At 40.3% G+C, this 27,657-nt stretch overlaps 1 protein-coding gene across 1 annotated transcript; it reads left to right on the top strand.

Annotated features, from left to right (window-relative positions):
* On the top strand, positions 1-27,298 carry ankef1a (ankyrin repeat and EF-hand domain containing 1a; the record flags this gene model as incomplete). The annotated part of the gene is made up of 11 exons (XM_079255154.1): positions 1-190; positions 497-658; positions 5,332-5,531; positions 5,617-5,766; positions 5,961-6,084; positions 6,299-7,112; positions 9,862-10,088; positions 10,961-11,103; positions 19,487-19,642; positions 19,803-19,993; positions 27,241-27,298. The coding sequence occupies 11 exons, from the start codon at positions 1-3 to the stop codon at positions 27,296-27,298; spliced, it is 2,415 nt and encodes an 804-aa protein (XP_079111280.1).
* Between the last annotated feature and the right edge of the window lie 359 nt (positions 27,299-27,657).

The raw sequence follows: 27,657 nt of genomic DNA, 5'->3' as shown, positions 1-27,657 counted from the left end.
ATGAGCTTCAGAGAAGCAGTGAGCCGTCTGGAGATCCTGCAGATCTACCGCCTGCTGCAGTGCATCCACCAGAAAGACACGGAGATGATCAGAAAGATGGCGGCAATAGGGGTGGAAGACCTCCTCAATCTCACAGAGCCGAAGGATGGCATAGGGGCGCTTCACTTGGCAGTTTCAAAAAATAATCTTGGTGATGGATCCCTTTCTTATTTTGTTAAACAGTAAACTGAAAGCTGATTGGAATGATGGAAAAATATGATTTTTTTTCAGATTTAAGAAAGCAATCACATCAGATGGTTGCTGTATGAGTAGAACATTGAATACTTATATTTATATATAGGACAATTGATGAAGTGTTTGCAACCTCCTGAATCCTTGTTTAGATGACTTTTATCACAGTAAATCTTCTTTCTTTCATTCCAAAATCAGCCTGTGTCACATTGTTCAGTCATGCCAGCCTCCTTCCTGAGTGTCTCTCTCTTCTGTCTTTTCACAGACATTGCCAGTGTTTTTCTCTCACTTGGATCAGTGCCTGATATCCAAAATAAAATGGGCCAAACACCTGTTATGTTAGCTGCTGAGTTAGGAAATGACGCCATTGTGGCTCTGCTGGCCCAGAACCAAGCGAGCTTGAGGATCCTGGATGTGGAGGGTAAAGGTAGGCTGTCCGAGACATTACTTACCACATGTGTAACAAATCCAGATGGTTGTGGTTTTAGCTGAGAAGCTGTATGAAGAGTGTTTAGGAAAACATTAGTGGCTAACTATTGGTTGACTATGGGATAAAGTGTTTTTCAACCTTTTTTGAGCCAAAGCCACTTTTTTTCACTGAAAAATCACAAGGCACACCACAAACCGAAATGTTTTTTTTTTTTAAAAGTCCATATAATTAATATAAAGTCCATCTCATCAAAGCCTCTTTTATAGAAATCAGATAAACACAAGAAGGAATATTATTGTCTTTCACTGGGACCTGTTTGGATTAAGACACAGCTGCTTTTTAGAATAATTAGGTTAAATTGGATCATTTTTCAGGGCACACCTGATAATCTCACATGGCACACACAGAAATAGAGATTAAAATCACAACTGAGTGTGCCGACCTGTGAGAATCAGACGATGAGAAGCATTCCTTCTGTGTGACTGATTTTTTTTTTTTGGAAAAGAAAACAACAAAAACCTGCTTTACTCCAACACATGATGATTTAGTATGTCTGTACATTAATAAATGTACAGACCGGTTTGGTCTCACCAAACCGGTATTTGCAGGGAATTCAGTTATTAGCCAGAGTTCTACTGGGAATTCAGCTGTTCACAATATCGGAGCTTGCGTGGAGCACTTCGGTCCAGCTGTGTGTCGTTGTGTATATATGGAGTCATTCAGTACGTGCATCAGCTGGCTGTTAGTCTAGTTATATTTAAGAGCTTATATTTGTTTTATTTTGGTCAAAATAACCTGTTTACATGCATTATAAATATCCAGCTTACAGTCTGACACAATAAGTAAGTTTCTGTCTTATTGAGACGGAACAATGAGAGATTTGGCATCTATCATGCATCCTGCGTCTACTGCAAGATCTCTCCAGCCACATGAAAACAAAGTTTATTTCTATACAACTTTTCAGGCAAAAGTAACTCAAAGTGCTTTAATAAAAGCAATCATTTGCAAACAAATACAAATAAAGACAATTTAAAGTGAAGTTAAGAGAATAACAGGATTCATGATAAGAAGACAAATAAAAGTTAAACATTATAAAATAATATAAAAATAAAAAAACAAGTTAATGTAAAGTTTTAAGAAGTGATTTAAAAGAAGCCAAACTCAGACAGTTTCTGTCTGGAGTCAAGTCAACATCTTGCTGTCAATAATTATCTGACATTTCTCTGAATTGTTTGGGGTTTTTTGTTTCAAATATTTGTTGTTTTGGAGGAACAGAAACCTTTCTACAATGCTTCTGAAGTTTTCTGCCACTGTTCACAGACAACTGAAGGATGTGTTGCTCTATTACACCAAATGTGTCAAATTTGATACATGAGTTTCCTGAAACTTCTGCATCGTTCACACAATTCTAAAAGTAGCACTATATAACTTTCTGACTGTAAAGATCTGTGTTTCTGACCTGTTGTGATGCCACAGTAATGTTTATGTACGCTCCTGGAGCTGTTGCTGCCCTGCAGCATCCTGAGGCTGAGGAACCACACTCCACATGCATCGCTTTACAACCGCGTTTCAGTTCATGCATCACATCACACAGCAGCAACTGGCTATCAACACACTGGTCGTTTTGAACGCGCACCTTGGCTGACGGAACAAAGAATTGAAAGACGACATTATAAAAGGAAGAGAGGGAAAGAAAGTTAGAAGGGGCAAAGATAAGAAGAGCCAACATCAGACTGACCAGAACGCTGCTGGTCGAGTTCTGCACCAGAAATGTGGATCATACTGCTCCTGTTCTGAGGCGTTTACACTCGTTCCTCGCCCAACAAATAGCTGATTTTAAAACTCTACTACTAGTTTATAAAGCTCTGAATGGTTAGCCAAGTACCCCTTAACCACTGCAAAGTATTTTTGGTTAAGAAATCACACAGAACTTTGTCATTTACGTTTGGTTTATTAAATTTTAACTGCACATCTCTACTACGCTTCAACCATTGTTTGTGTTGTCAAGGCGACAGTGATTGATGGACATGATTTGGCTCGTAATGGGTGGGGTTCAATTCATACCAGAATGTGGGATTTTGGAATTATTATTATTTAAGGATGTTTTAAAGAAAACATAATAAGAAATACGTTTTAAAAAATATTCACGTACCCCTGAATTGGCTTGAGGTACCCCCAGAGGTATGCGTACCCCTATTTGACAAACGGTGGACTAGATCATCAGGTGCTGGCTTGCTTTCTGTTCCCAGAGTTGGAACCAAACACAGAGAAGCTGCTGTTAATTTTTATGCATCGTCCAATTGTAACAGAACTGCAGGGAGCCGATGAGTTTGGCTTCTTTTATATCACTTCTTTAAACTTTACATTTAACTTGTTTTTTATTTTTATATTGTTTTATAATGTATAACTTTCATTTGTCTTCTTTTCATGAATCCTTTTGTACTCTCATCTTCACTTTAAATTGTCTTTATTTATGTATGTTTGCACCTGGTTGTTTTTATTAAAGCACTTTGAGTTACTTTTGCCTGAAAAGTTGTATATAAATAAACTTTGATTTCATGTGGCTGGAGAGATCTTGCAGTAGACGTAGGATGCATGATAGATGCCAAATTTCTCATCGTCACAGAAAATCCGCTAGAGCTTCTTTCAGGTTTTATTTTAAGAAGTAACATCTGACCCCATTTTCATTTAAATTGAAAACTAAATCATAAAAACTGTTTTAATCCCCGAAGAGAAATTGTAATAATTTTAAATGTGTTTTTAAATATATGTTTTATTTTACCAATTTATTTATTTAAACCATATTAAGGAGGCATTTTGAATGAAAATTCAAAGTAACAAATTTCTAAATTAGTAAGGTTTAATAGGGTTAAGTAATTTTCAAGTAAACAACTTGATGTTTACAAATAAATTAAAAACAAAAAAGAACCTGAAATGCTTTGTAAGATTGTAGCTGAAATGCATAGGGACAGTAATTTTAGATGGCTTTAGGTATCAGGTAATAGAGGAGATGTTGTGTCTCGTTCTCGTTTGAGCCAGAAGTTTCCATCCCCCAAATAGAGCCGTACAACGGTCTCAAGTTAGATGAGATGAAAATGTATGTTGCTTCCGTTTGACGTTGATGAGGAGGAGGTATCCATGACAACTCCAATCAAAATACTTAAAGTTCTTATTGTCATGATAATTGCCCCAATTAAACTCTTGTGAGACTCTTCTGGGAGAGTTAGCGTGGGTTGGCACATAAATACACTGTTGGGCAAGTATTTTTTTTTACGTTGTTTTATAATGTGTGATGTTTTTATACATTATGTATGTACATATTCATAACTGTATGTTTGTATGTGGGTGTGTTTGTGTGTCAGGCCCCATGGGTACATTTAATTACAGTTCAAGTCCTAATGACAAGCTTCTCTTGTGAAACCTACTCAGTAAGGTGATATCATTGTTCCCTCCCCGGAGACTTGTTCAGCCTTGCTTCAGTGCACACATCCAGATCTTACCTCCAGGAGTTTCATTAGTCACACAGTTTATTATTAAATGTCCTTCTGATACCATCAGCATTATTTCCTGCTATCAGCTGCAGATTATTTTGCTCGGTTTGTGAGGTCAAAATGAATCTGCAGAAAAAGAGGTTAGTTTGATGTTCATCCACCTGAGTTTTTTTTTTTTTTTAATGATTATTTATTCCAGTACAGACACACAAGTGTATGATAAACGTCTCATTTGCTCTAATTAAATCTCAGAGTCCTACTCTCACTAACTAGCATATTGGCACTATAGCATATCGACCTAATAACCAGTGTTATTAGGTCAGCACTATTATCTTCAGTGTTGACCTAAAGTGAGACAAATGGGGAGGGGATTTGATTTTTGAGGAGTGGATGAGATAAAGCACTACATGACGAACAAATTAATCATTTCCCACCACTGCATACAGGATGGTCATCGTTCATCTTTAATGTCTTTAATGTTTTATAGCAGCAGAAACAAGCATGTTTCAGACCCTCAATAGTCCTCACATAATCTGTGAAATAGAATTAGCTGTAATGTTAATAGAAATTCTCTATATGTATCACTGACAGCGCCTGTTGTGCACAGACTGCAGCATTTAAAACCCATTTAAAGTTCTATGTTGCGACAGGGTGCTCTGAGATCAGAGTAAATGGCTGGCATATGGCCGCAGTGTTGCAGCATGTTTGCAGATCAAGCCGCTACTCTCACCTGTCATGTGTTGCTTCTAATGGAACCACTTGTCTGCTGTCTCAGTTTTATTCAACTTTCATGGACGAGAGATGGTGGATAAAAAAAATGAATCAATGAGAGAGGTCATGGATGGATGGATGGATGCATGGCTGGATGGAAGCATGCATGGATGGATGTTGGATGGATTAATGCATGGATGGATGTTGGGTGGATGGATGAACGAGAAAAGGGAAACAATAGGCTGATAAAGGAGGATAGGGAGACTTAGGTTGAGAGAACAAGACAAATAGAGCTGAGTGGGTGAAGCAGGTATCAGAAGACTCATCAGGTGATAAAAGGTGAAGTGGAGGCATGACCTCTTTTTAACTCAAGATAGAATTATTGATTTTTTATCGGGGTGTTAAATATTCTCTTCCTTTTCCTTTGAATTGTACTAATCCATTGTCTCTCCCTCATTTGTAACTCAGGTGTGCTCTTCTACTGTATCTACCCCACCAAGCGCCACACCCGGTGCCTGCAGATCGCTCTGAAGAACCGGGCAGACGTCAACAACGTAACAGCAGAAGGGATTCACGTCTTCCAGCTGATGTGTGAGAAAGCCAAGGAGATCCCTTTAATGTGTCTCATGATGTTAGACGCTGGTGCCGACCCAAATGCAAAAAATGAGGTAGAAAACATTAAAATGAGAGAACCTGTCAAACTGATAGGAACAGTGTTTTTATCTTCTCTCTTGTCTCTTCTTCTCTCATCAGAAAACTGGTGTGACAGCGTTGATGGAGGCTGCCAAAGCAGGTTCTCTGGAGCTTGTTAGAGCCATTCTTAGGAGAGGGGGAAACGTAAACGCCTTGGACAGAAAAAGCCTCACAGCAGTCCACTATGCAGCAATGGGCGGCTTCTTTGAGGTCATAACTCAGACACAAAGCTTTCCTCTTGCAGAATATCAGTAGATGAATCTAAATTCTCTTTTAGATATAAAGTTATGAAAGTGGATTACATATTTCAGTAGGGACAAGAAGTATCAGTTAGGATGTTTTGAAGCATTTCTTTCTCAGCACATTTATATCAGATTCTCTAACTGGTGTTTTGTACCTTGCAGGTGATTCAGTTGCTGTCTGCATTCTCAGCAGACATGAATGTTATTGACCGTGACAGCTGCACGCCGTTACATTACGCTGCTGCTTCAGGCAATGCTAACTGCTGCAAGTTCCTCGCACAGAGAGGTGATGTAAGCGAAACCGTTAGCACACTATCAATACTGTAATTTAACGCATATTTGCTAGGTAAGTACACGGTGTTGCTGCGATTATGTGTCCTCAGGCTTGAACAAATACTGTTATTATATGTTAGATGCTTTGATACATGTGGAGCCAGAAGCCAGATGACCCCACATGTCATTCTACAATGTGTTTTGTGTTTCCTCTGCTCTGTGTTCAGGTAGTAACCCTAAAGTGAAAAACCTGGAAGGTTTACGGCCAAATCAGTTTGCCAAAGACTCCGGTCACAAAGCAGCCGCCAAAGAGCTAAAGAAAGCAGAGAAGATAAAAAGGGGGTCTACCGGTGTTAAGCTCATGACAGATGTCTGGGCCCTAAACCTCCACGACTGGTCCCACGAGTATGAGGCTGAACTACGGCAAGCCTGTGTGGACAAATCAGAAATCGTTGACACTGACACATTCATTTCTGTGTTAGAGGAGCTAAACGCTCCAGTTGACCAAGACCAGCTCCAGAGAGTCATATCAGCCCATGATGAGAAAAGAGACGGAGGTATCAACATGTCTGATTTTATAAAAGGAGTGAAGTATATCAACAAAGCCTTTCTGCTTTCCACGTATGTGCCTAAAAAGAAAAAGGAGGGAAAGGCAAAAAAAGGAGGCAAGAAAAAAGGTAAAATTGACATCCCCGTTCCCATTCTCACCATGCCAATAGAGAGCATGCCCCGGCGACCGGATGGAGGCCCTCCCTACTTCATGATTGAGAAGTACCAGAGGCGCGCAGGCATCCATAGATTCAAATTCAGAGACCAACCAGTACACCGCCAAATGGATGATGGTTCATGGTACTTGGACAAGCCAGAAAAGGTCTATGTCAGTATCAACAACTGTGTGAGAGGCGGAGATTTCGACTCTCTGGAACTCGCTTTCCTTCAGGGAGTTCCTGTGGATGTTCAGGATCCGTTTTACAAGACGCCACTGATGACGGCCTGCTCCTATGGCAACTACAAGATGGTTCAGTATCTGATCAAGCAGGGGTGAGAAAGCTGATGTTGTTTTACAGAGTTCACATTTCCGTCCAAATTTATTTGGTTCCAGAAAACAGCCAGTTCACGCTTTCAACTTTTATTTTTAACCCTCTAATTCCTCCATTAGTATCAGCTTGTTTCAACTTGTCTCAGCTTTGTCCTGTTTCTTTTCCATTACAATCTAGTACCATGTCTAAAATGGGCGGGGTTTGTGCAAAATCACTGTGATGTCAGTGAACAACAAGGTCTTTAACAACACAGGACCTAGAGGCAATCTGCTACTTGATCTGTGGCTCGCCGGTCGCTTTCCATAAATTGTATCCATTTGTTGGAACCACTTCCAGTCTTGTCTGTTTCATCCACTCCGACCATTGTGGTCCTTGACCTGCCAATAGTCACTTTGGAGCTTTTTCAGCTTCTCTCGACACTGCTGGAAACTTTGTTGCTACCCGTAGCCATCGAGTCGGAAAGCTCTTGATAGATTTTTTCATTTTGTGTAGCTCCATCTAGTTCCCTTTGTATCCTTTCCTCAGTAACCAAGCAAATAAATGTCTCCACCTCAGTGTTGGACCAAGGAACAGACTTTTTTTGTGGCATTGTTTGTCACGTAATGTAAACAACTTGCAAGTTGGAGTCGCTCTTCCAGTGATGTCACTCCCTGACTTTTGATTGGCCACGCCCCTGACCAATTGCGGCATGCAGTCTGGCGACGTCACACACAACCCAACTCAGCTCGCTTAGAATCTGGGCTGAGGAGTTACAAAAAAAGTACCGGTTAATGGGTCCAAAAGCCGAGTGGAAAACCCTACAAACCGAGTCGAGGCGAGTTAAGTTGAGACAAGCTGATACTAATGGAAAAGGGTCATAAGCTCCTGGTTTACCGTTTGGTAGAGGTAAATTTGCAGTGACTTTGCAGGACAGTAGACCTTAATTTGTTCTTAGTCCCACTTTTACAAAGACTGTAGCTTCACAAATGTTTCTCATTCAGGAGTACGTATGTTTAAGCGCTGACATGTTCAAACTAAACCAGCTAAATAAATAATTTTTGGTAAATCACAAAGGATTTCAGAAGCCGTAACATCTTTCTGCACCGAGGAAGATGACAACAAACATATTGGGAAAGGTGCTGATTGGGTATTTTTGTCCACCAGTTGTCAAACACCTGTCTACTAAAACATATTTATTTCCCATAAACCTCCTTTGTTGTCGTCATCATTTTTACACACACAAATTCAGCAACTCTGTCTGGCCTTAGTTCTCTAGTCGCGTTTTAGTGGAAATATCCTGTAACAAGCAAGTACATGTAAACAATTCATGACTCACAATGGTCGTGGTTGCCGACGTAAACGCAAGGCTAATAAGCAGCAATATTCTCAGCCTGAGTAAACATTTATGAATCTGCCGTAGAGACTGCATTTTTTTTAACACTTAATGAATACTAAGATGTAAGAAAGAAAATATTTGCATTTTTTCCGTTTTTTATTAGACAATAAGAAGAAGAATCACTGCATTTTAACCATTCATTGTGATACTATGAGTGCAATGTTCAACAGTAACGTTACAATAAACAAGGACTTTTGGCATTTTATAACCAAACCAATGGGCAGATTTACTGCCACAAATTCTTGATAGGTTATGTTATGGTTTGCTCTTCCAAACAGCAGAGCAGGTAGTTAAAATATTATTATTAACAGCTTGAGAAGGAACTCAGGAAAGGCTTAAGAAGATATTATTAATTGAAGCCCGATGATCCTTAATATAAAATAGCAAAGATGCTACACTGTGGCTAACATGGCGTCTCTGTTAATCACTATAAGGATAAGTTTGTTATTTTTCTAATTTGATAATAAAATGCAACCATGTCAACATTTGCTGTTTTACATGTTTTGAATAAAACTGAATCATGAGCCACACCTCCCTCTGCGTCGCAGGTGGGCTGCAGTCCTGCAAGTGTTTCCCTGTTAACATAACATATCCTGATACCTGTCAGACTTATTCAGTGAACATGTGCAAAGCTTGAAGTCAAACAAGTTTTCTAATTAGCATTGATTTGAGTCAGATGTGTTTCAGCAGGGAAACTACCTCTTAACTCGTCTGCAAAACAACCATGGAAAGTGTAAACACACTGAGCAAAACAATATCACCAGTTTATGGAGCATGTCTGTAATTAACTCATATCGTTTACGATATTTACAGAAGAAGAGCAGCTCTGAGTTAAACTGTAGCTCCCCTTTAGAAATACAAGGCCGATGTTAATCCGGTTCTTCATCCAATAACTTCTTCACCAACGATGCTTTCTTTTGAGAGGGAGAGCTGAAGGCTTCGAGAGGAGGTAGTAGGCAGTGAGTAGGCTCATGAACACGCAGGCGGACTGGCTGGTAAACACGGAGCTAAACAACAGAGATGATGATGGAACTACTTCAGATTAAATTACACCTCTAGTTCTTTTATTTCTTCATTCATTCAGTCCAGATATGTTGCCCCTTAAAGACTTCATTCTGTTTTTTAAGACACTTTATGCTACTGTTCTGTTTGCTGCTTTTCAGGATCTCTTGTCGTTGCATGGATTGATCAGGTTCAATTTATTGTCCTTGTTTTCTACTTATGAAAATGTTCCCAAAGTTCATCAAAAAGTCAAACCAGGAACACAAACAATAGGTCTTCGGTGTTAGAGAGAAACTTTGAGTGGATAAGTTGAGTTTTCTTATATTTCATGTGCGATGAGGCGTCTAAACTAAGCATAAATCTGTTTCCACAGAGCTGATGTAGATAAGGCCGACCAGTTGCTCTGGACACCCCTCCACTTTGCAGCCTACGAAGGTCTAACAGAGATTGTTCAACTTCTGGTAGAAGCCGGGGCCTCTGTAGATGCCGTGGCCCTGGAGAGAAGCACGCCACTCATGTTTGCCATTCGAAAGTCTAGAACAACATGTGTGAAGGCGCTCATCAAGGCAGGTGCCAACGTCTATGCAGAGAACAAGAGAGGTAAACTTTAAAACACTCATGTTGAGCTGAGACTGGCTGTCATCTGCGTTACTGTAGTAGATCATTATGCATCTAATTCATGTTTGTCTCTGCAATATATGCTTTGATTTGTGCTGTATACCTATTTTTTATGCATACTCATAATGACATCTCTTCAACCATAAGGTCTGTTAAATACTTTCAGTCATAGTAAAAGAATATCAGTTTAAGATGTGTCATTATCTGCATGTCTGTTACTGGGGAAGAATAAACCAACTTTTTTTCAGGTTTGCCAGAAAAAAAACACTTTCAGGATGAATATTCGTCCTTTTGGAATGATGCTGCGGTAGCTCTAAACTCCTATAACTCTGGTTCTCTGGTGCCACTGTCCTGCAGGTTTTAGTTATTTCTCTGCACCAACGCACCTGATTCAAATCAAATGGATCCAACAGCTCGTCAGCTTCTTCACATTAAGTTTCGTCAGGTGTTTTGGAGCTGGGAAACGACAAAAACCTACAGATTAGGAGCTCTCAAGGACCAGAGTTTGACACTGGTGCCAACTCTGATATAGTGAAGCAGAACAAATTAGAGAACATATGCTGTCAAAAGGACCTTGAAACTAATATAACACATGAAATGACACAAGTAATCAAGTCCTCAAGATGTTTCATTGGTCCGATATGTTTCAATGTCTTGTCTGAAAAGGAGTGGGTAGAAGTACACACAATGCCAAATGGAAATGTTATAAATAATACATGAAAGGAAACAGTTATTGTGTGAATTCATTCCAGTGATTTAGAATAAACAACAAACTGTTGATGGAGCCAGCAGAGGTTGTTTATAGAGAGCAATCCTTTCCTGATTGTGCTATTATTTGTCTGATTTCCTTTCAGGGCAAAACTGCATGGATGTAGCGCTAGAAGATGGAGACGACAGCGTAATTAAACTGGTCAAAGATAAGATGGATTCTCTGCCAAAAGCACAGGGCGCACCAAAGAAGAATAGCGACAAAGCCATCAAACCTGCCAAAAAGAAGGTGCTCAAGTAACTTCATTAAAATCGTTTGACTTCAGACTTTCCCTGTTTACTTTGTGTTTACTTTGCTGAATGGGAATTTTGCCATATTCTTTTCATTACTGTTTACAAACCCATTCAAAGTCAATGAAGGAAACAACCTTCATGACTGCCAGCTTGCAGCTTTCCTACTGCCAGTCATGTGGAAAGCTGCAGCAGATTGTGAGCTTCAAATGATGTCAAAGTGAAACACAAACAGGCGCACTGGTTTTCATTTGGCTTCTACCTTCATAGCACAATGGAAACCCAAACCTGGAGAGATCCGATTACTTTGGGCCAGGAAGTTTCAAACAAATTAGACCAAATGTGTCACGTTACAACCAGACATCACCGGTGTCTGAGTTTTCATGTCCTGTTACCGGGTCACAACGACACAACATGCTCTAAATCTGTTAGTAGAGTGATCTCATTGGGCGACTAAACCAATGGTCAGGAAGGTATTGTATCTGTTAACAGCAGTTTGATGGGGCAGAAAAGGTTTAGCTAAAAGGATAAACTAAGCATTTTCTGCCTTCTGGGAGAAACACATGACAGGATGGTCCTGATTTCCTTTCCTGTAAACTGAAAAGGATGTTTTTCCACTGCAAAGTAATCTTCACTCGTGGCTTGGAGGTAGTTATTAATGAAAAAATACTTCCTGTCACCTCATCACCTACAACATTCCTCTTTCACATGAAGCTGGTTGAAAGGGCACAGACCATAGACCGTATATGAAAGATGGACGGAGCCTGCGGCAGTCAAAAGGTGAAGCCTATGCAGACGTGCATAAAACTGCAGTTCCCCCTTCATCCACTACGGGCTGCAAAACAGAGAGAATCCCCATAGACTCCCATGTTAAAAAGACCAACTTCACAGCAGAAATAAACATGTTTACAGCCTGGTTCAAAAATCCATTTTAGATTTAATAGGTCAGGTTTACCTTCATGACAACTGTGGGGGGGAGTGAATTTTTTTCTAACTCACCCGTTTAAAAGTAATTTAATCTCAAAGTTTGGCATATTTAGGGGTGTGTCCTTTTGATTGACAGGTACCCGATCTCCCACTTCAAGTCACAAGAAAGCAGAACAATTGTGGTTTTTAGCAGGTTAACAACGTGACTTAGCTTTAGCCCGCTTACCTCCGTTAGCTGGTTAGCTCCTGTAGCTCCGGGTTAGCTCGGTTAGCTCTTAGCTACAGGCAGCTCAGAGTTCGCTCGATGTCAATCATCCACCATGACGCTCACAGCCCCCCCTCTCAGCTCCACCTCTTTGCCCATATTTGTATTGTAATAACGTTTCTGTTTATCGCGCTGCCACCACCTTTGTTATTCCGGTCTGGTCCGGTGTAAGAGAGCACCCACCACAACAGTTTAGATGTATACACAACAGACTTTATTAGAAAAATATTGATCCGGTAAAAATGTCTGGGACCTGCAGATGAAATAGAGGCGTCAGTAGGCAGGCACTACACCACGTTCTGCGTGCAGACACTGCAAACAAAAAGGAGCTATTAACACCCAAAAAGGCACACAAGAACAGCTGCACAGCAACACCACACAGCACACTAGGGGGATTCACCAACACCACCCCTTTAAGGACCACTGCAACACCAAGTAGGTCACGCCCACATATGACGTCAGAAAGGTGAAGTGCTGCTCGTCTGACTTACCGCCTTAAATGACTGCTCCCAGACTTATAAAACATATAAAAACTGTTAATAAAAGTTATAAACAAATACAAAAAAGTTATAAGAATAGAAAATGGTGACTTATCCTGCCCCGGTCTGACCACAAGACCCTCCCGTGGGGCGGAAGGATTAAAGTCTGCCGGACCCAGCGGTGTTGCGGCTCCTGCCACAAAGGGCGTACTGGCAGGGCTGATCCGCTCTGTGTGTTGATCCCTTTGCGTGGATTCAGTTGTCGAAACAGACGAAGGAGCTCGGAGATGCACCGGCTTGGCACTTACTAATCCCCGGACCCTAACTACCTAAAGGAGGCATCCAGACACGCATGCCACTGCCAAGATGGCGATGACAGGACCCGCCCACCGAGCTTCAATTCAGCTCTTCAGAAACCTATTGGTGACATCAGGGAGGCTACGACCATCTCTTTATATACAGTCTATGGCAGGGGTGCCCAAGTCCAGTCCTCGAGATCTACTATCCTGAAACCTTTAGATGCAACCCCTGTCCAGCACAGCTCGGTCAAACAGCTGAATTCCTCTTCTGCATGTCATTCAGCTCTGCAGAGGCCTTTTTTTTTCTTTTTTCAACCTTTGGTTATAAATTCCTTTGGACATTTTTGCAAGAGCATTTTATTAAACCCTGCTTTACGAGTCATGGAGCTACTGACCGTCCTTCACTTTTACATTGAATATTTTTCTCCTACATTTAGATTTAAATAAAGTGTGAAACACGTGGCGATAAAACTAAAGAGGCGCGCTTAAAGAAGGAAGAGAGGGGGAAGGGAAACAGAAAAGTGAATAAATCAACAAACAACCCACTAAGAATGATTAGAAAAATAAAGCAGATACAAACTTAAAAAATCCCCTACAGCAATGAATCCACCACCAGTCGGACCACCACTCAGGAAACCGTTTACAGTTGACAAATGTGAGAAAGAACGGATTGTGGTATTTTCTACTCTGTATTCTCCGACAACACCAAGCAAAGCCAGTAAGGAGACTGGATCCAATTTAAACTGAGTTAGAGAGTGAAATACCTCAGTCCAGTATCTATGGAGGCTGGGAATGGACATGTACGTGTGAATTAACTGTGTCATAATACACAAAATAAATCATAGGATTCAACATACATTGCTTAAAAAAAACAAAAAACTATTTGCCTCATAAGTTTAATTATCTCGTCTTTTATCATTTGTTTAAATTTTCCTATTGATTACATGATTTTATTTCTTTACTGCAGCTGCTCCAGAACTCCTTGTAGAAATACAATAGAGTTTAGCATTTTTTTCTCACAGCTGGTTTCTTTAAAATGGATATTCCTCTCAGGCCAAATATACTCTTTTTTTAACTGGAAAAGCTTTTGGATGCTGCTGGGTAGTTGATAGTTTTTGACTTTGTACATAATTTGAAGTATCTTAAATTTTAATACTGAATCCAAAACATGTACAAGTATGGTTTTTGGCATATGATCTTGATGGACCACTTTGAATTGAACGAGGCAGTGACGAGTGCACAGAGAGGACAAGTTGACATGTTCAAGTACCAAAACACTAACCTGGTAAGCCTAGAATACTATCCTACCAGACTCATCGCAGCAACGGATTTCTAGGGCGGGACAAACAAGTTTGGAGTAAACCAATCAGAAAAATGGCCGACGTGACGTCAGTAAAGCAGCAGCCTACAATGTCCGGAAGTGTTCAGTAGAGCGAACGCAACAGGAGAAAGTAAACACGGCGTGTGGTACAGAAGACATAAATGACCTGTGTCGTTTTTGCTGTGAAAACCTGAGGCTACATGGCGTTATTGGCTACTCGGTGTTGCTTTTTTAACCTAATTGTAAGTCAGTAACATTTTTTACGACAAAAAGAAACAAACTCCCGCTACGTACGTGCGCCATCTGGAACGTTTTGAAGAATACATGGTGACGTAAAGCAAGCGGCAAGAGTCTCTTCAGAATGACCAATCAGAGCGGCCAGTTTGTTAAAGACAAATGCGAATCTCCGTGAAGGGGAGGGACTCCAGACTGAGTCACTCTATATTAATATATAGAGCACTCCAGTCTGTCGTGTCAGGCTACCAAAACAGCACAGATTTTATGTGCCATAGTGAAATCCTGCCCTGTCAGACGTCGGTGGAAGTAAATGAGTCCATCTAAATAAAAATAAAGATGGGAAAATAAAGTTTTAAAAAAAGGTGTGATTGTGACACCTAATTCTGAGTTTTCTTGTTACAGTTCTAAATGGTCGGCTTGTGAGATCTAGCTGCATGTCCTGCTGTCTACTCAGCATTTGACTGGATGTAATGATGATTTAGTTAAAGGATGGGATGGTTGAAGCACGTACTTCGCTCGATGGATGCACAGTAGTTAAAGCTGAGCTTTGATTGTTTACATGTACGGATACAAAACTTTCTGTCGCACAACACTGAAGAAAGACCTTCACAGCAACAAGAAATGAATGCAAACAGTTCATCTTTATTACTTTGTGAAGGGTTTTTTAAAAAAACTTTTATTGATAAAAGTGGTGCTATCGGGTCCTTTACCTTTACTTTTACTGACTGGCTACTCCATGTTTTTTACCAGCAGTTTTAGAGCATTTTTAACCCTGTTTCCATCTGTCATCCAGCACCTGCGTCCTTCATCCTGTCCCGGGGAAAGTATCCCTCCTGTTCTGCTGAAGGAGGTTTTTAGTGCTGTGGGTCCATCGCTAGTCAGTTTGGTTAATGCCTCTCTTCTTTCAGGTTGTGTTCCAGCTGCTTTCAAGCATGCTGCTGTGCAGCATAAGAACTTGGATCCTGATGTTCTTTCAAACTTCAGGCCAGGGGTAGGCAGGGGTGCCACAGTCCTGCAAATGTTAGGAGTTTCTCTGCTACAACACACCTGCCACACATCAGACCTAATTAGCAGACTTGTGCAGAGCTTGACATCAAACTCTGCACAAGTCTGCTAATTACCATGGATTTGAATCAGGTGTGTTGCAGCAGGGAAACTCCTAAAATCTGCAGGACTGCGGCGCTCGAGGACCGGAGTTGCCTACCCCTGCTTTAGGCCGATTTCTAAGCTGCCTTTTCTTTCTAACGGTGTTAAAAAGAAAATGATGCTTTTCATCACACCTGACGCATTTTGAGCTTCTAAAATGCTTAAAACGCTGAACGCTCGCCGTTTAGTGAACGGTCACTAAAGTGTCACTTTTGCGTCCAACGCCCAAGACGCTCCTGTTGCGTTTGTCGCTTGTCGGGAGCGAGCAGCGGAAAAGAGAGGGGGGGAAAGGCGGAGCTTTCCCTACGGTCAGTTTGAATGATGGCGGATGCAGTAAAGAGAGCGGCATGGCTTTGTTTAATAAATAAAGCTAAAGAATGTTGTCGTAGGGTTAGGCAAGGTCCTTTCTGTTCCTTTCACGATCATAAAAATGCGAACAGTCATAGATGACTGCCTTTGTTCATACCATAACAATTGGCTTGTCCTCCATTTTTGACTTCATCCCGCTGAAAAATGAGCCGTGACGTATATCGCTCTGATTGGTTGACGCCCCGCGTCAAGCGACAAAAGTTCAGATTTTCCATCTCTGGAGTTTGTGGCGAGTAACGTGCATCAACCTTAAAAAAATGTATAAATTTTTGGCGCCGCGAGAAAGCTTGACGCCTCCTTGATGCGCCTCCACATAGACTTTACATGTAAATGTAAACTTTACATGTACATGTGACGCTCTTGACTCTCAAAACACGTCTGGTGTGAACACACCATCGGATTTTAGGGTGGTTTATCTTCAGTTACAAGATCACCTTGACCTTCGTGGCATTCATGAGAAGTTTCCGTCTGGTTTTAATTCTTGTCACAGCAGTGAGACGGCTCTTCTCAGGATGCAATGATTTGCTTTTAACAGTGGATTCTGGAGCTTCAACCAATCTTCTTGATGTCTCTGCTGCTTTCGACACAGTAGACCATGATGTTCTGTTATCACGCTTGCAGCGGTGTGTTGGTCTAACTGGTACAAAACCCAAATGGTTTGAGTCCATTTATGTAACAGGAGTTTGCATGTTCTTCTTCAAAAGCAACACTTAAACATGAGGCTCCGTCCAAAGTTTCATCCTTTTTTCACTATATTTACTTCCTCTGTGGTCCATTTTTAATAAATTTAATGGGTCATTTCATTGTTACGCTGATGACATTCAGCTTTATTTTCCTTTAAAGTCTGTTGGAGCCCGCGGTGTAGAACATTAGACATTAGAAGATGAAAGTTCCTCTGCATAAATGAGGATTGAACTGAAGTCATTACTTTTGGGAAAACTGACCTGTTGGCTCTATAACTCTTTTAACCACCTTTTTATTAAAAATCGTCTTTTATTTTAATTTTAAATTTGATAGGCAGGTCAGTGCAGTGGTCAGGTCTAGTTTTTATTATCTGAGGCTTATCAGTAAAGTGAAGCCTCGTTTTCCTCATGACATCCTGGAAAGGGTTATTCCTGCCTTTATCTTCTCCAGAATGGACTACTGCAACTCACTTTATACTGGGATTGACCAGTCTCTCCTCCGCTGCCCACAGCTGGTCCAGGACTCAGCTGCCCGCCTGTTAACGGGGAAAAGATGGTGTGAGCACATTATCCCTGTGCTGCGTTCTCTTCACTGGCTGCCTGTCTCTTTTAGATTAGTTTTTAAAGTTTTACTTCTGGCTTTTAAATGTTTAAATGCTCTGGCACCTTCGTATCTTTCTGAACTTCTGCACCATCACCTTCCTGTTAGAGTTGTGAGATCTGAGGACCAGATGCTTCTAGTGGTCCCTCAACTCCTGGAGACAGAGCCTTTTCCACAGCAGCCCCCAAACTCTGGAGGGCTCTCCCTCTTTCTGTGAGGTCGGATCAGACTTTAAGTGGCTTTAAGTCTCTCTAAAAAACTCATCTTTTGACTTTGGCTTTTAACTCCAGAGGGCATGACGACTAGGTCTTTTCTGTCTTATATTGTCTTTTTAACAGTTTTATTGTCTTTTTAACAGTTTTTTATGCTATTAATTATTTTATTTGACCTGTACCGCACTATGGTTGTCTTGTGGTATGTGAAAGTGCTCTATAAATAAAGTTTTGATTGATTGATTGATCTTCTGGCAGTAAAAGGGCCAGATCATGTTCAACCAGCTCTTTTTCTTTTAAAGACTTGGTTCTTAGCAACCTTCTAACTAAAATACAGTGAAGAAATGGTGTGAATTCCCTGTTTTTCTCTATGACAAGAAAAAACAAACAAAAAGCGTGTCCATATTTAAAAGACAGGAATTTACAGTACACTTGAATTGTAACTACACCCTGCTGATTTTTTTTATAGTAAATCCACCATATTGACCTTTTTTTAGGTGATTCATGTAGCAGCTTGGTCGGACATTAAGCCGATGGAGAGACATACCGATTCACAAGGCTTTTATTTCTTCTCAAAGGCTTTTTCTTTGTTGAAAAGCAGCTTTTTGCATCAAAACTGGACAAATCATCAAGCAACAGGTCATCCTTCAAAGTGCAACTCAAGTAGTGAGAAACAGAAATGACTGAATATTTTTTCTATAGCAACAGTACTACACTTAGCTCATATAAAATCTGTCTGAACATTTAGAGACATCTAAGGGCAATGAAGTGGTGAACTGTAATGAATAAACAGCTACATCATCTTCCAGAGTTAAAGTATTTAGCTGAGTCAGGAGGTTTGGAAGAACACAGGGCGTGATTTAAAGATGGCTGTCGGACACCGAAACGCCACGATGTTTAAAGAGTATTGGAGTTCTGCCATCAGACACTGATGCCGTAGGTCAGCAGAGAAAATCTAGTCTGTTTTGTTTTGTTGTTTTTTTAATAAACAAATACCCCAATCTAAAACTTTCAAAGCAAAATGTTGAGAAAAGTCTGAAACAGGCTGGCAAGGTGAGTGACTGCTCTCTTTAAATCTGGAGAGGAAAGGTTTAGTTTTCTTTTTCTCACAATGTAGGTGAAGAAGATCACCTCTACGTCACATTTGAGTGTGAAAAACTAAATCTGGATTGAACCAGCAGCCATTTTGAAACCATGTTATCATGTTTTTAGTACATTTTAGCAGCACCATTGGTGGTTTTCAAACAATAAGGTCATAAAATGTTGCTTAAAGCGCAAACAACATATTTTAGGATGTACAATCTCTTTAAATAGAAGTGCCTTGTTCTGTTTTTATTGTTGCTGTTGGAGTCCATTTTTAAAATGGAAAATCTGCACATAAGAATAAAACTGCAGATAAACAGCAGTCTTCTTAAATAACATCAAGTCTTGTATTAAAATAAACCTCCCTTAATTTCCACAAAACCTAAACTGCAAAGCAAAGATTTTTTTTGTTGTGTAGCACTTTGGTTCAATCGTACTGTTTTTACTGTTTTGATTGATAATTGACACTGGATTACAGCTGTATTTGTGCTTTAAATTTCACATTTCAGGGATGTGAAATGCTCATTAAAAGATTTTTTCTGGTTGGACATTTTATTCCTTTTCTACTTTGTGCCCCTAATGTGATTAATTAAAAATGAGTACATCTTATTGTTAAAATGCTTACACATTTGACAAGCAGTTAAGAAAATGACAAACTGACTACACATTTGGGTGCAGACTTAAGCTGCTGATAGTGTTTATATGCATAATTTTTTTATATGAAGCGTATGGATAAGATGAGACATTTTGTTCTTACAGGTTGTTGCTGCAGAAGGTCCAGTGCGGGCAGAGACATTGACAACAACATCAGGAAAGACTCCATCACAGCTGGACTCAAAAAGCATCATGTCCCAGTACACCAACATCATTACAGGGAAAGCTCATGCTGTGGACATCAATTTTGTGCCAGAAAAGGTAAGCCTTATCAATATTTGAAACAATTTGTCCCAATGCGGCATCATTATAGAGCGTTATAACCCAAATTATGGAGATATGTGTTAATCTGTTTATGTTGTGAAATGATAGAAATGTTCTGGTGTGTTTGAACGTGCCCTTAACTTTTTGTTGCTTGCAGTCCTTGATTTGGGAGAAACTACCCACCACCAGCCAACTGATGTCAAATACAGAAAGACGGAGGGAACTCCTGGCCATCAAAGAGGTGTTTGATGATTCCCTGACTCCTTTCAGCCGCAACATCCAGAAGAAGATTCTGGAGCTGACAAAAACCAAACTGGAGGAAGGTCAGCCAGAGACAAACTCATACTGGTATCTGTTATCTGAGCTGATCAGCTGTCAGAGTAATCAAAGCTTGACTTAATTTCGCTGCGATGGACTGGCGAGCTGTCCAGGGTGTACCCTGTCTTTTACCCAAAGACTGCTGGGATAGGCTCCAGCTTCCCTGCGACCCTTCATTGGACTTAGCGGTTAGGATAATGAATGAATGAATGATTTAATGTCGATTACCTTCTTTATTATCACAGTTTCTAGCATGAGCATATGTTTTACCAGCTATTTTAAAAAGATATTTTCAACATGCCAAGTTTGCAGAAACAGAAGTTGTTTCAATCAAGAATCCAGTTATAAAGCCATGCCTACCAACCACGAGGAAGACAGAGTCAAACTGGGGTTTGCTCACCTTGAAGTACTGTATAGTCATTTAAAAGCAGAGACTGTTTGTAAATGTTTATCAGTGCAATGAAACAAATATAATATATACATGTGTTGTACATGAAATCATGAATAATGATGAATAATGACAGTATTTGCTCTGATTCTGTTCCGAGTTAAACCATCAATCACTTGACCTTGAAAGGTAATTGTCTTTCCTGATCATGCAGCTGGAGTGTTGCAGTGCTTCAGTTACAGGATGTGCTGAATTTAAAGTCAGGCAGGGGCAGAAATAGTCAAAACTACAAAGGGTTGGAACATGTACTTCCATCTAGATATCAGTAGATTAGTAAAGAAATAAAAACTTCCTTTCACCAAAGCACTTTCCTTGGATCCCACCGGAAAACCTCATGAGGTTGAGAAATCGGGAAGGACTCAATGAGAGCTTCAGTTCTACAAAACATGCTTAGATATTGTGTCTAGGCAAAGCAAGTTTATTTTTACAGCACATCAAACATACAAGACAAATCAGAGCTTTACATAAAACATTAAAAGCATGACAGATGGTGCAAAGAAGCATAACAGACAACAACAAATCACAAAATCCACAATAAAATCAAAACATGCTTAGATATTGTGTCTAGGCAAAGCAAGTTTGTTTTTACAGCACATTAAATGTACGAGATAATTCAACATTAAATATTAAAAGAATTACAGATGGTGTAAAGAAGAATGAAACACAACAACAAATCTCAAAAGCCACAATAAAATCATAAATTAAAATAATTAAAAGCAAGACCAGTTACCTTGCTGATTTCATGCAAAGAAAAAAACGAAAAGATGGATTTAAAAGTGTCTACACCTAGTTTAGTCTCCTCTGGCACATTGTTCCACTTGTTTGCAGCATAACAGCTAAATGCTGCTTCTCCATGTTTAGTCTGGACTCTGTTGGTTTATATTCATGTTGGTTTATATTCTCTCAACATGTCACAGATGTATTCTGGTCCTAAACCATTCTGGGATTGTAAACCATCAGCAGGGTTTTAAAATCTATCTTGTGACTGACTGGAAACCAGTGTAAAGATGTTAGTACTGGTGTGATGTGTTCATATCTTTTCGTCCGAGTTGAAGCTCTACCAGCAGCATCTGGATGAGCTGCAGATGTTTAAATGCTCTTTTTAGGAACTCTGAAAAGACCATACAGTGATCTAATCTACTGGAGATGCATGGAGGAGTTTCTACTGGTCTTTGCTGAAAGTCAGATTGGAGTATATCAACGCTGCAAAGTTTTTTTCTTCATTTGTAATAATATTTTCTCTCATCCAAGTGTTTATTTGCTCCAAACAGTGACACAGTACATCTATTGGACTGCAGTCATCTGGTGACTAGGACACATAAAGTTGTGTATCATCTGCATAACTGTATTATTTGACCCAAAGGGAGCATATACAAGTTGAACAGAAGAAGTCCAAGGACTGAGCCCTGAGGTACTCCACAAGTCATGGCCATTCATAGATGCTGATCATAACAAAATAACTCTGAACTTCTAAATAGGACCTGAACCAATTAGGGACCACTCCAGAAAGTCCAACCCAGTTTTCAGCCAGAATCTACAGTATCATACGCAGCACTGAGATCTAGCAGAGCTAGGACAAAAAGTTGACCAGAATCAGTATTCAACCTAATGAATCAATATTTAACTTTCATTTAAGAAGTCATTAAGCTGGTTAAAGGTTTATAGGAGAAAGCGCTATAGCTGGTTAGACAGGTCTGTAGCTGTCTCTAACCAGCTACAGACTGGTTAGTATAGACCTGGCTAGAGACAGGTCTATAGCTAGTAAGACATGCTCATAGCTGGTCAGAGACAGGTCTATAGTTGGTTTAAGACAGGTCTGTAGCTGGTCAGAGACAGGTCTGTAGTTGGTTTAAGACAGGTCTGTAGCTGGTCAGAGACAGGTCTGTAGCTAGAGACAGGTCTATAACTAGTTGGAGACAGGTTTACAGCTGGTTAGATACAGGTCTATAGCTGGTCAGAGAAAGGTCTATAGTTAGTTGGAGAAAGGTCTGTACCTGGTTAGAGATATGTTTACAGCTGGTTAGAGACAGGTCTATAGCTGGTTAGATACAGGTCTATAGTTAGTTGGAGAAAGGTCTATACCTGGTTAGAGATATGTTTACAGCTGGTTAGAGACAGGTCTATAGCTGGTTAGATACAGGTCTATAGCTGGTTAGATACAGGTCTATAGCTGGTAAGACAGGTCTATAACTAGTTGGAGACAGGTTTACAGCTGGTTAGATACAGGTCTATAGCTGATCAGAGAAAGGTCTATAGTTAGTTGGAGAAAGGTCTATACCTGGTTAGAGATAAGTTTACATCTGGTTAGAGAAGGGTCTGTAGATGGTTAGATACAGGTCTGTAGCTAGAGACAGGTCTATAACTAGTTGGAGACAGGTTTACAGCTGGTTTGAGACAGGCCTGTAGCTGGTAAGAGACAGGTCTATAGTTAGTTAGAGAAAGGTATATACCTGGTTAGAGATATGTTTACAGCTGGTTAGAGACAGGTCTATAGTTAGTTAGAGAAAGGTATATACCTGGTTAGAGATATGTTTACAGCTGGTTAGATACAGGTCTATTGCTGGTCAAAAAAAAGGTCTATAGTTAGTTGGAGAAAGGTCTATACCTGGTTAGATATACGTTTACATCTGGTTAGAGACAGGTCTATAGCTGGTTAGATACAGGTCTATAGCTGGTAAGACGGGTCTATAACTAGTTGGAGACAGGTTTACAGCTGGTTTGAGACAGGCCTGTTGCTGGTAAGAGACAGGTCTATATTTAGTTAGAGAAAGGTATATACCGGGTTAGAGATATGTTTGCAGCTGGTTAGAGACAGGTCTATAGTTAGTTAGAGAAAGGTATATACTTGGTTAGGGATATGTTTACAGCTGGTTAGATACAGGTCTATAGCTGGTTAGAGAAAGGTCTATAGTTAGTTGGAGAAAGGTCTATACCTGGTTAGATATATGTTTACAGCTGGTTAGAGACAGGTCTATAGCTGGTTAGATACAGGTCTATAGCTGGTTAGAGAAAGGTCTATAGTTAGTTAGAGAAAGGTATATACCTGGTTAGAGATATGTTTACAGCTGGTTAGAGACAGGTCTATAGTTAGTTAGAGAAAGGTATATACCTGGTTAGAGATATGTTTACAGCTGGTTAGATACAGGTCTATAGCTGGTCAGAGAAAGGTCTATAGCTGGTAAGACAGGTCTATAACTAGTTGGAGACAGATTTACAGCTGGTTAGATACATGTCTATAGCTGGTCAGAGAAAGGTCTATAGCTGGTAAGACAGGTCTATAACTAGTTGGAGACAGATTTACAGCTGGTTAGATACAGGTCTATAGCTGGTCAGAGAAAGGTCTATACCTGGTTAGAGATAAGTTTACATCTGGTTAGAGAAGGGTCTGTAGATGGTTAGATACAGGTCTGTAGCTAGAGACAGGTCTATAACTAGTTGGAGACAGGTTTACAGCTGGTTTGAGACAGGCCTGTAGCTGGTAAGAGACAGGTCTATAGTTAGTTAGAGAAAGGTATATACCTGGTTAGAGATATGTTTACAGCTGGTTAGATACAGGTCTATAGCTGGTTAGAGAAAGGTCTGAAGCTGGTTAGAGACAGGTCTATAGCTGGTTAGATACAGGTCTATAACTAGTTGGAGACAGGTTTACAGCTGGTTTGAGACAGGCCTGTAGCTGGTAAGAGACAGGTCTATAGTTAGTTAGAGAAAGGTATATACCTGGTTAGAGATATGTTTACAGCTGGTTAGATACAGGTCTATAGCTGGTTAGAGAAAGGTCTGAAGCTGGTTAGAGACAGGTCTATAGCTGGTTAGATACAGGTCTATAACTAGTTGGAGACAGGTTTACAGCTGGTTTGAGACAGGCCTGTAGCTGGTAAGAGACAGGTCCATAGTTAGTTAGAGAAAGGTCTGAAGCTGATTAGAGACAGGTCTATTGTCAACTAGAGACATGTCTGTAGTTGTTGATCACAGAGGAATCTAGGGTCCTTTTTATTTAGGAGTGGCTTAATGGCAGCTATCTTTAGTGACTTGGGAAAAATACCTGATGCCAGTGAGCGGTTGACAAAAAGCAGGAGGTTTTAAACAATGATAAAGATAGTATCATCTTCAGAGAGCATGTTGTTCATTTTAAATGCAAATCTTTTTCTTGGCGGATTTTACAATCAATCATATTAAATTGTGACATAGCATCAGAGTTATTTCTAAGTTTTGGACATTGACTTGTCTTCATGTATGACTGTGTTACATTAATATTTTCTCTAATTCTTTTAATCATTTCACTAAAAGTTATCAAATTTGTTGTATTTCTCAGTGGAAAGGAGTTCTGTGCTGAACAGTTTTAGAGGATTTGTAAGTTTTTCAATCAGTGTGAACAGATGTGAGAATTCTTGACATTCTTATTAATCATCTGAGATAGATACCACTCCCTGGCCTCGCACAGCTCATTGTTCAAATTTTGCAGGCATTGTTTGTACAGCTCATAATGAATTTGAAGTTTTGTTTGTCTCTGTCTATGTGCAGCTTTTTTGCATTCTCTTTATAGGTTTATAACCATACTTGTATTTCATCATAGTGTCTTCTCTTTGCTTAAGGTGCTCTTGATTCTTATCGGCGCAACAGTGTCCATAACATTCAGGATTTTCAGATAGAAATTATCCAGAAATCTATCAACTGACTCTGTTGTAGGTAACAGAGCTAAATCCTTGATAAGCTTGTTCTGTTATTAAAGTACCTCTTTCTAACCGAGAAGCAGGTTGTTTGGACATTCAGAGTAAAGCAAACCGGCAGGGTTCTAGCTGCTCTACAGTCCTGGATCTTCATTGCTGGATTTCTGCTTCCATGATGCTGCAGATGTTTTTATAGTGGTGAAAGGTGTGGACTGCAGCAGACTAGTTCTCCTGTTCCACCATGCTGCTGTGATGATGCAGGATGTGGTCCAGCATGGTGAAACCTGCAAGGTCTTCCCTGAAAGAGACGTTGTCTGGATGGGAGCAGATGTTTCAGCATTGATGGAGCTTCCCAGATGTGGAAGCTGCCCACGCCATCGGCACTAATGCAACCCCATCCCATCAGAGATGCAGGCTGATAACAAGCTGGATGCTCCCTCTCCTCTTTAGCCTGCAGGACACGCCGTCCATGCTGTCCACTGAGACTTTTCCACTTTGACTCCCACCATTTCAGAAGGTTCAGAAAAGATGGCGGTGTTTCTGGATCTTGTCCACACGGCTTCTTCTTTGCATGATGGTGCTTTAACCTGCATTCATGGATTTCAGGGTGAACTGAAATTCTTCCTGTGTCCAAGCAGTGATTTGCAGTTGAGAATCTTGACCCATGCGCACAGAGATTCCTCTAGATTCCCAGAAATGTTGGGACAGTATACACTGGAGAAGATGGTGTCTTCAACGTCTTTGCAATGTAATGTTGAGGATCAGTTTTCTAGAATTGTTCCTCTATTTTTAGATGCAGTGTCTGTCAGATTGTTGAACCTCTGTCCGTCTGAGACTTCACCTCTCTGACATGCTCTTTTTACACCCAGTCATGCTACTGACCTGTTAACAATTAACCTAATTAGTTATCAAATCCTCCTTCAGATGTTTTTATTTAAATAAGTTACTTTTACAGTATTTTGTTGACCAGGTTTACAATGTGTTGCAGCCATAGGATCAAAATGAACTCATATGTTCCATGAAAGGGTTCCAACATCTAATACACTGTTTAAGTTCTGTTGGAAATAAAATTCATGTTTGTTGGATTATCATATCCTTGTATTTTCCTTTTATTTACATTTTACACAGTGTTCCCATACCTTTATGGAACTAGAGTTGTGATTAAGAAAGGCAGGTAGCTCGCGCTCACATCTGTCCTCATATTCATTTACAAAAATCACATTTAATGCAACTTGGCCAATAATCATTGATCAAACTTTAAAGTTGCAGCTTCAGGAAATTGTGGGACTAAATGATCTTCTTTATTTTATTAACACTCTACTGTATCATTTGCTAAACAAAAAGGATAAATAAACATCTAAGCATCTTTAGTAGCCTTTAGATCAGGGGTGTCCGAAGTCGGTCCTCGAGGGCTGCAGTCCTGCAGGTTGTCGATGTATTCCTGTTCCACACACCTTCTTTCTATTAAATGGGTCCAACAGCTAATAAAGTTCTGCACAATGGTTGATTAGTTTGATTCAGGTATGTCTGAGCAGGGATACATGGAAAACCTGCAGGAATGTTGCTCTCGAGGCCTTTAGCTAGACATCCCTGATTAGAGCCTTTAACCAGGTGCAGTACCACATAATTACCAGCATGGGGCGCTGTTTATTTAGCAACCCACAGGCTGGTTGTTTATTAAACTGGTAGATCAGAAAACTTGGAGGGAGCGCTTGTGTTTCCAACACAGAAAGACATCAAAATGGCAGCCATATGTGTTTTTTTTTTGGTTTTTTTTGCTGTTCTCATGTTAATCACTTTAATCACTGCAAATGAAGAGTCTGCAAACTGTGAAGGAAGAAACAGCTTATTTCCTCGAAAGATGCTCAAGAATTTATCTTTTTTTTTTTTTTTTGATGATGTAAATCTGAAGTTGAACCGTGTTCGAATGTTTTAGTTTAAACATATTTATCAGAAATAAAGCATAAAAGCTGTTTTTTCTACGTTAATTGCCACATTAAAGCACGCTTCCATCCCCACTGCCTCCATTACCAGATAAAATTAGATTTCAGTGTCTTCAAGGTCCATGGGGACACAGTTATATAATCAAATATACAAGCAGAGGAGGGGGGGTAGCAGCTTTGAGGTTCGCAATATACTGCCAGGATTATTCCAAAACACAGTCGCAGTGGCATCGATGACAAGGATGTAAAGAGGGAGGAATTGGGGGACAAAGCTTAGAGAGAGGGGGACGGCTGTGAGAAAGAAGAAAGCATGGTGCATTAATGAACAGAAAGAAATACAGAGACTGGGAATGTGGAGTTGCAAATATGCCTAAAAACCCACCGGAGCCAATCATAACGACGAGAAGAGGGACAGCAGAGAGGAAAGGGAGGGCAGAAGGACACGAGGGGGAGGAGGTGGAAGGAGCAGCGGTGGGTGACTCAGAGGATGGCGAGGGAGCACAGCAGAGGAATGAGAGGGGAAGCGGAGGAGTGGGTGGAGGATTAGATGAGGGCTTTTCTTGCACAATCAGTGGCACACAGGTTAGGGGGAGTAAACAGGGTTGCTGGCTCTGATTGTGGGCTGTGACGCAGTGT

This window comes from Telmatherina bonti, assembly GCF_933228915.1.
Source record: "Telmatherina bonti genome assembly, chromosome: 16".
Classification (NCBI taxonomy): domain Eukaryota; kingdom Metazoa; phylum Chordata; class Actinopteri; order Atheriniformes; family Telmatherinidae; genus Telmatherina; species Telmatherina bonti.
The sequence above is the reverse complement of the archived record's forward strand: the minus strand, read 5'-3'. Positions and strand labels throughout refer to the sequence as shown.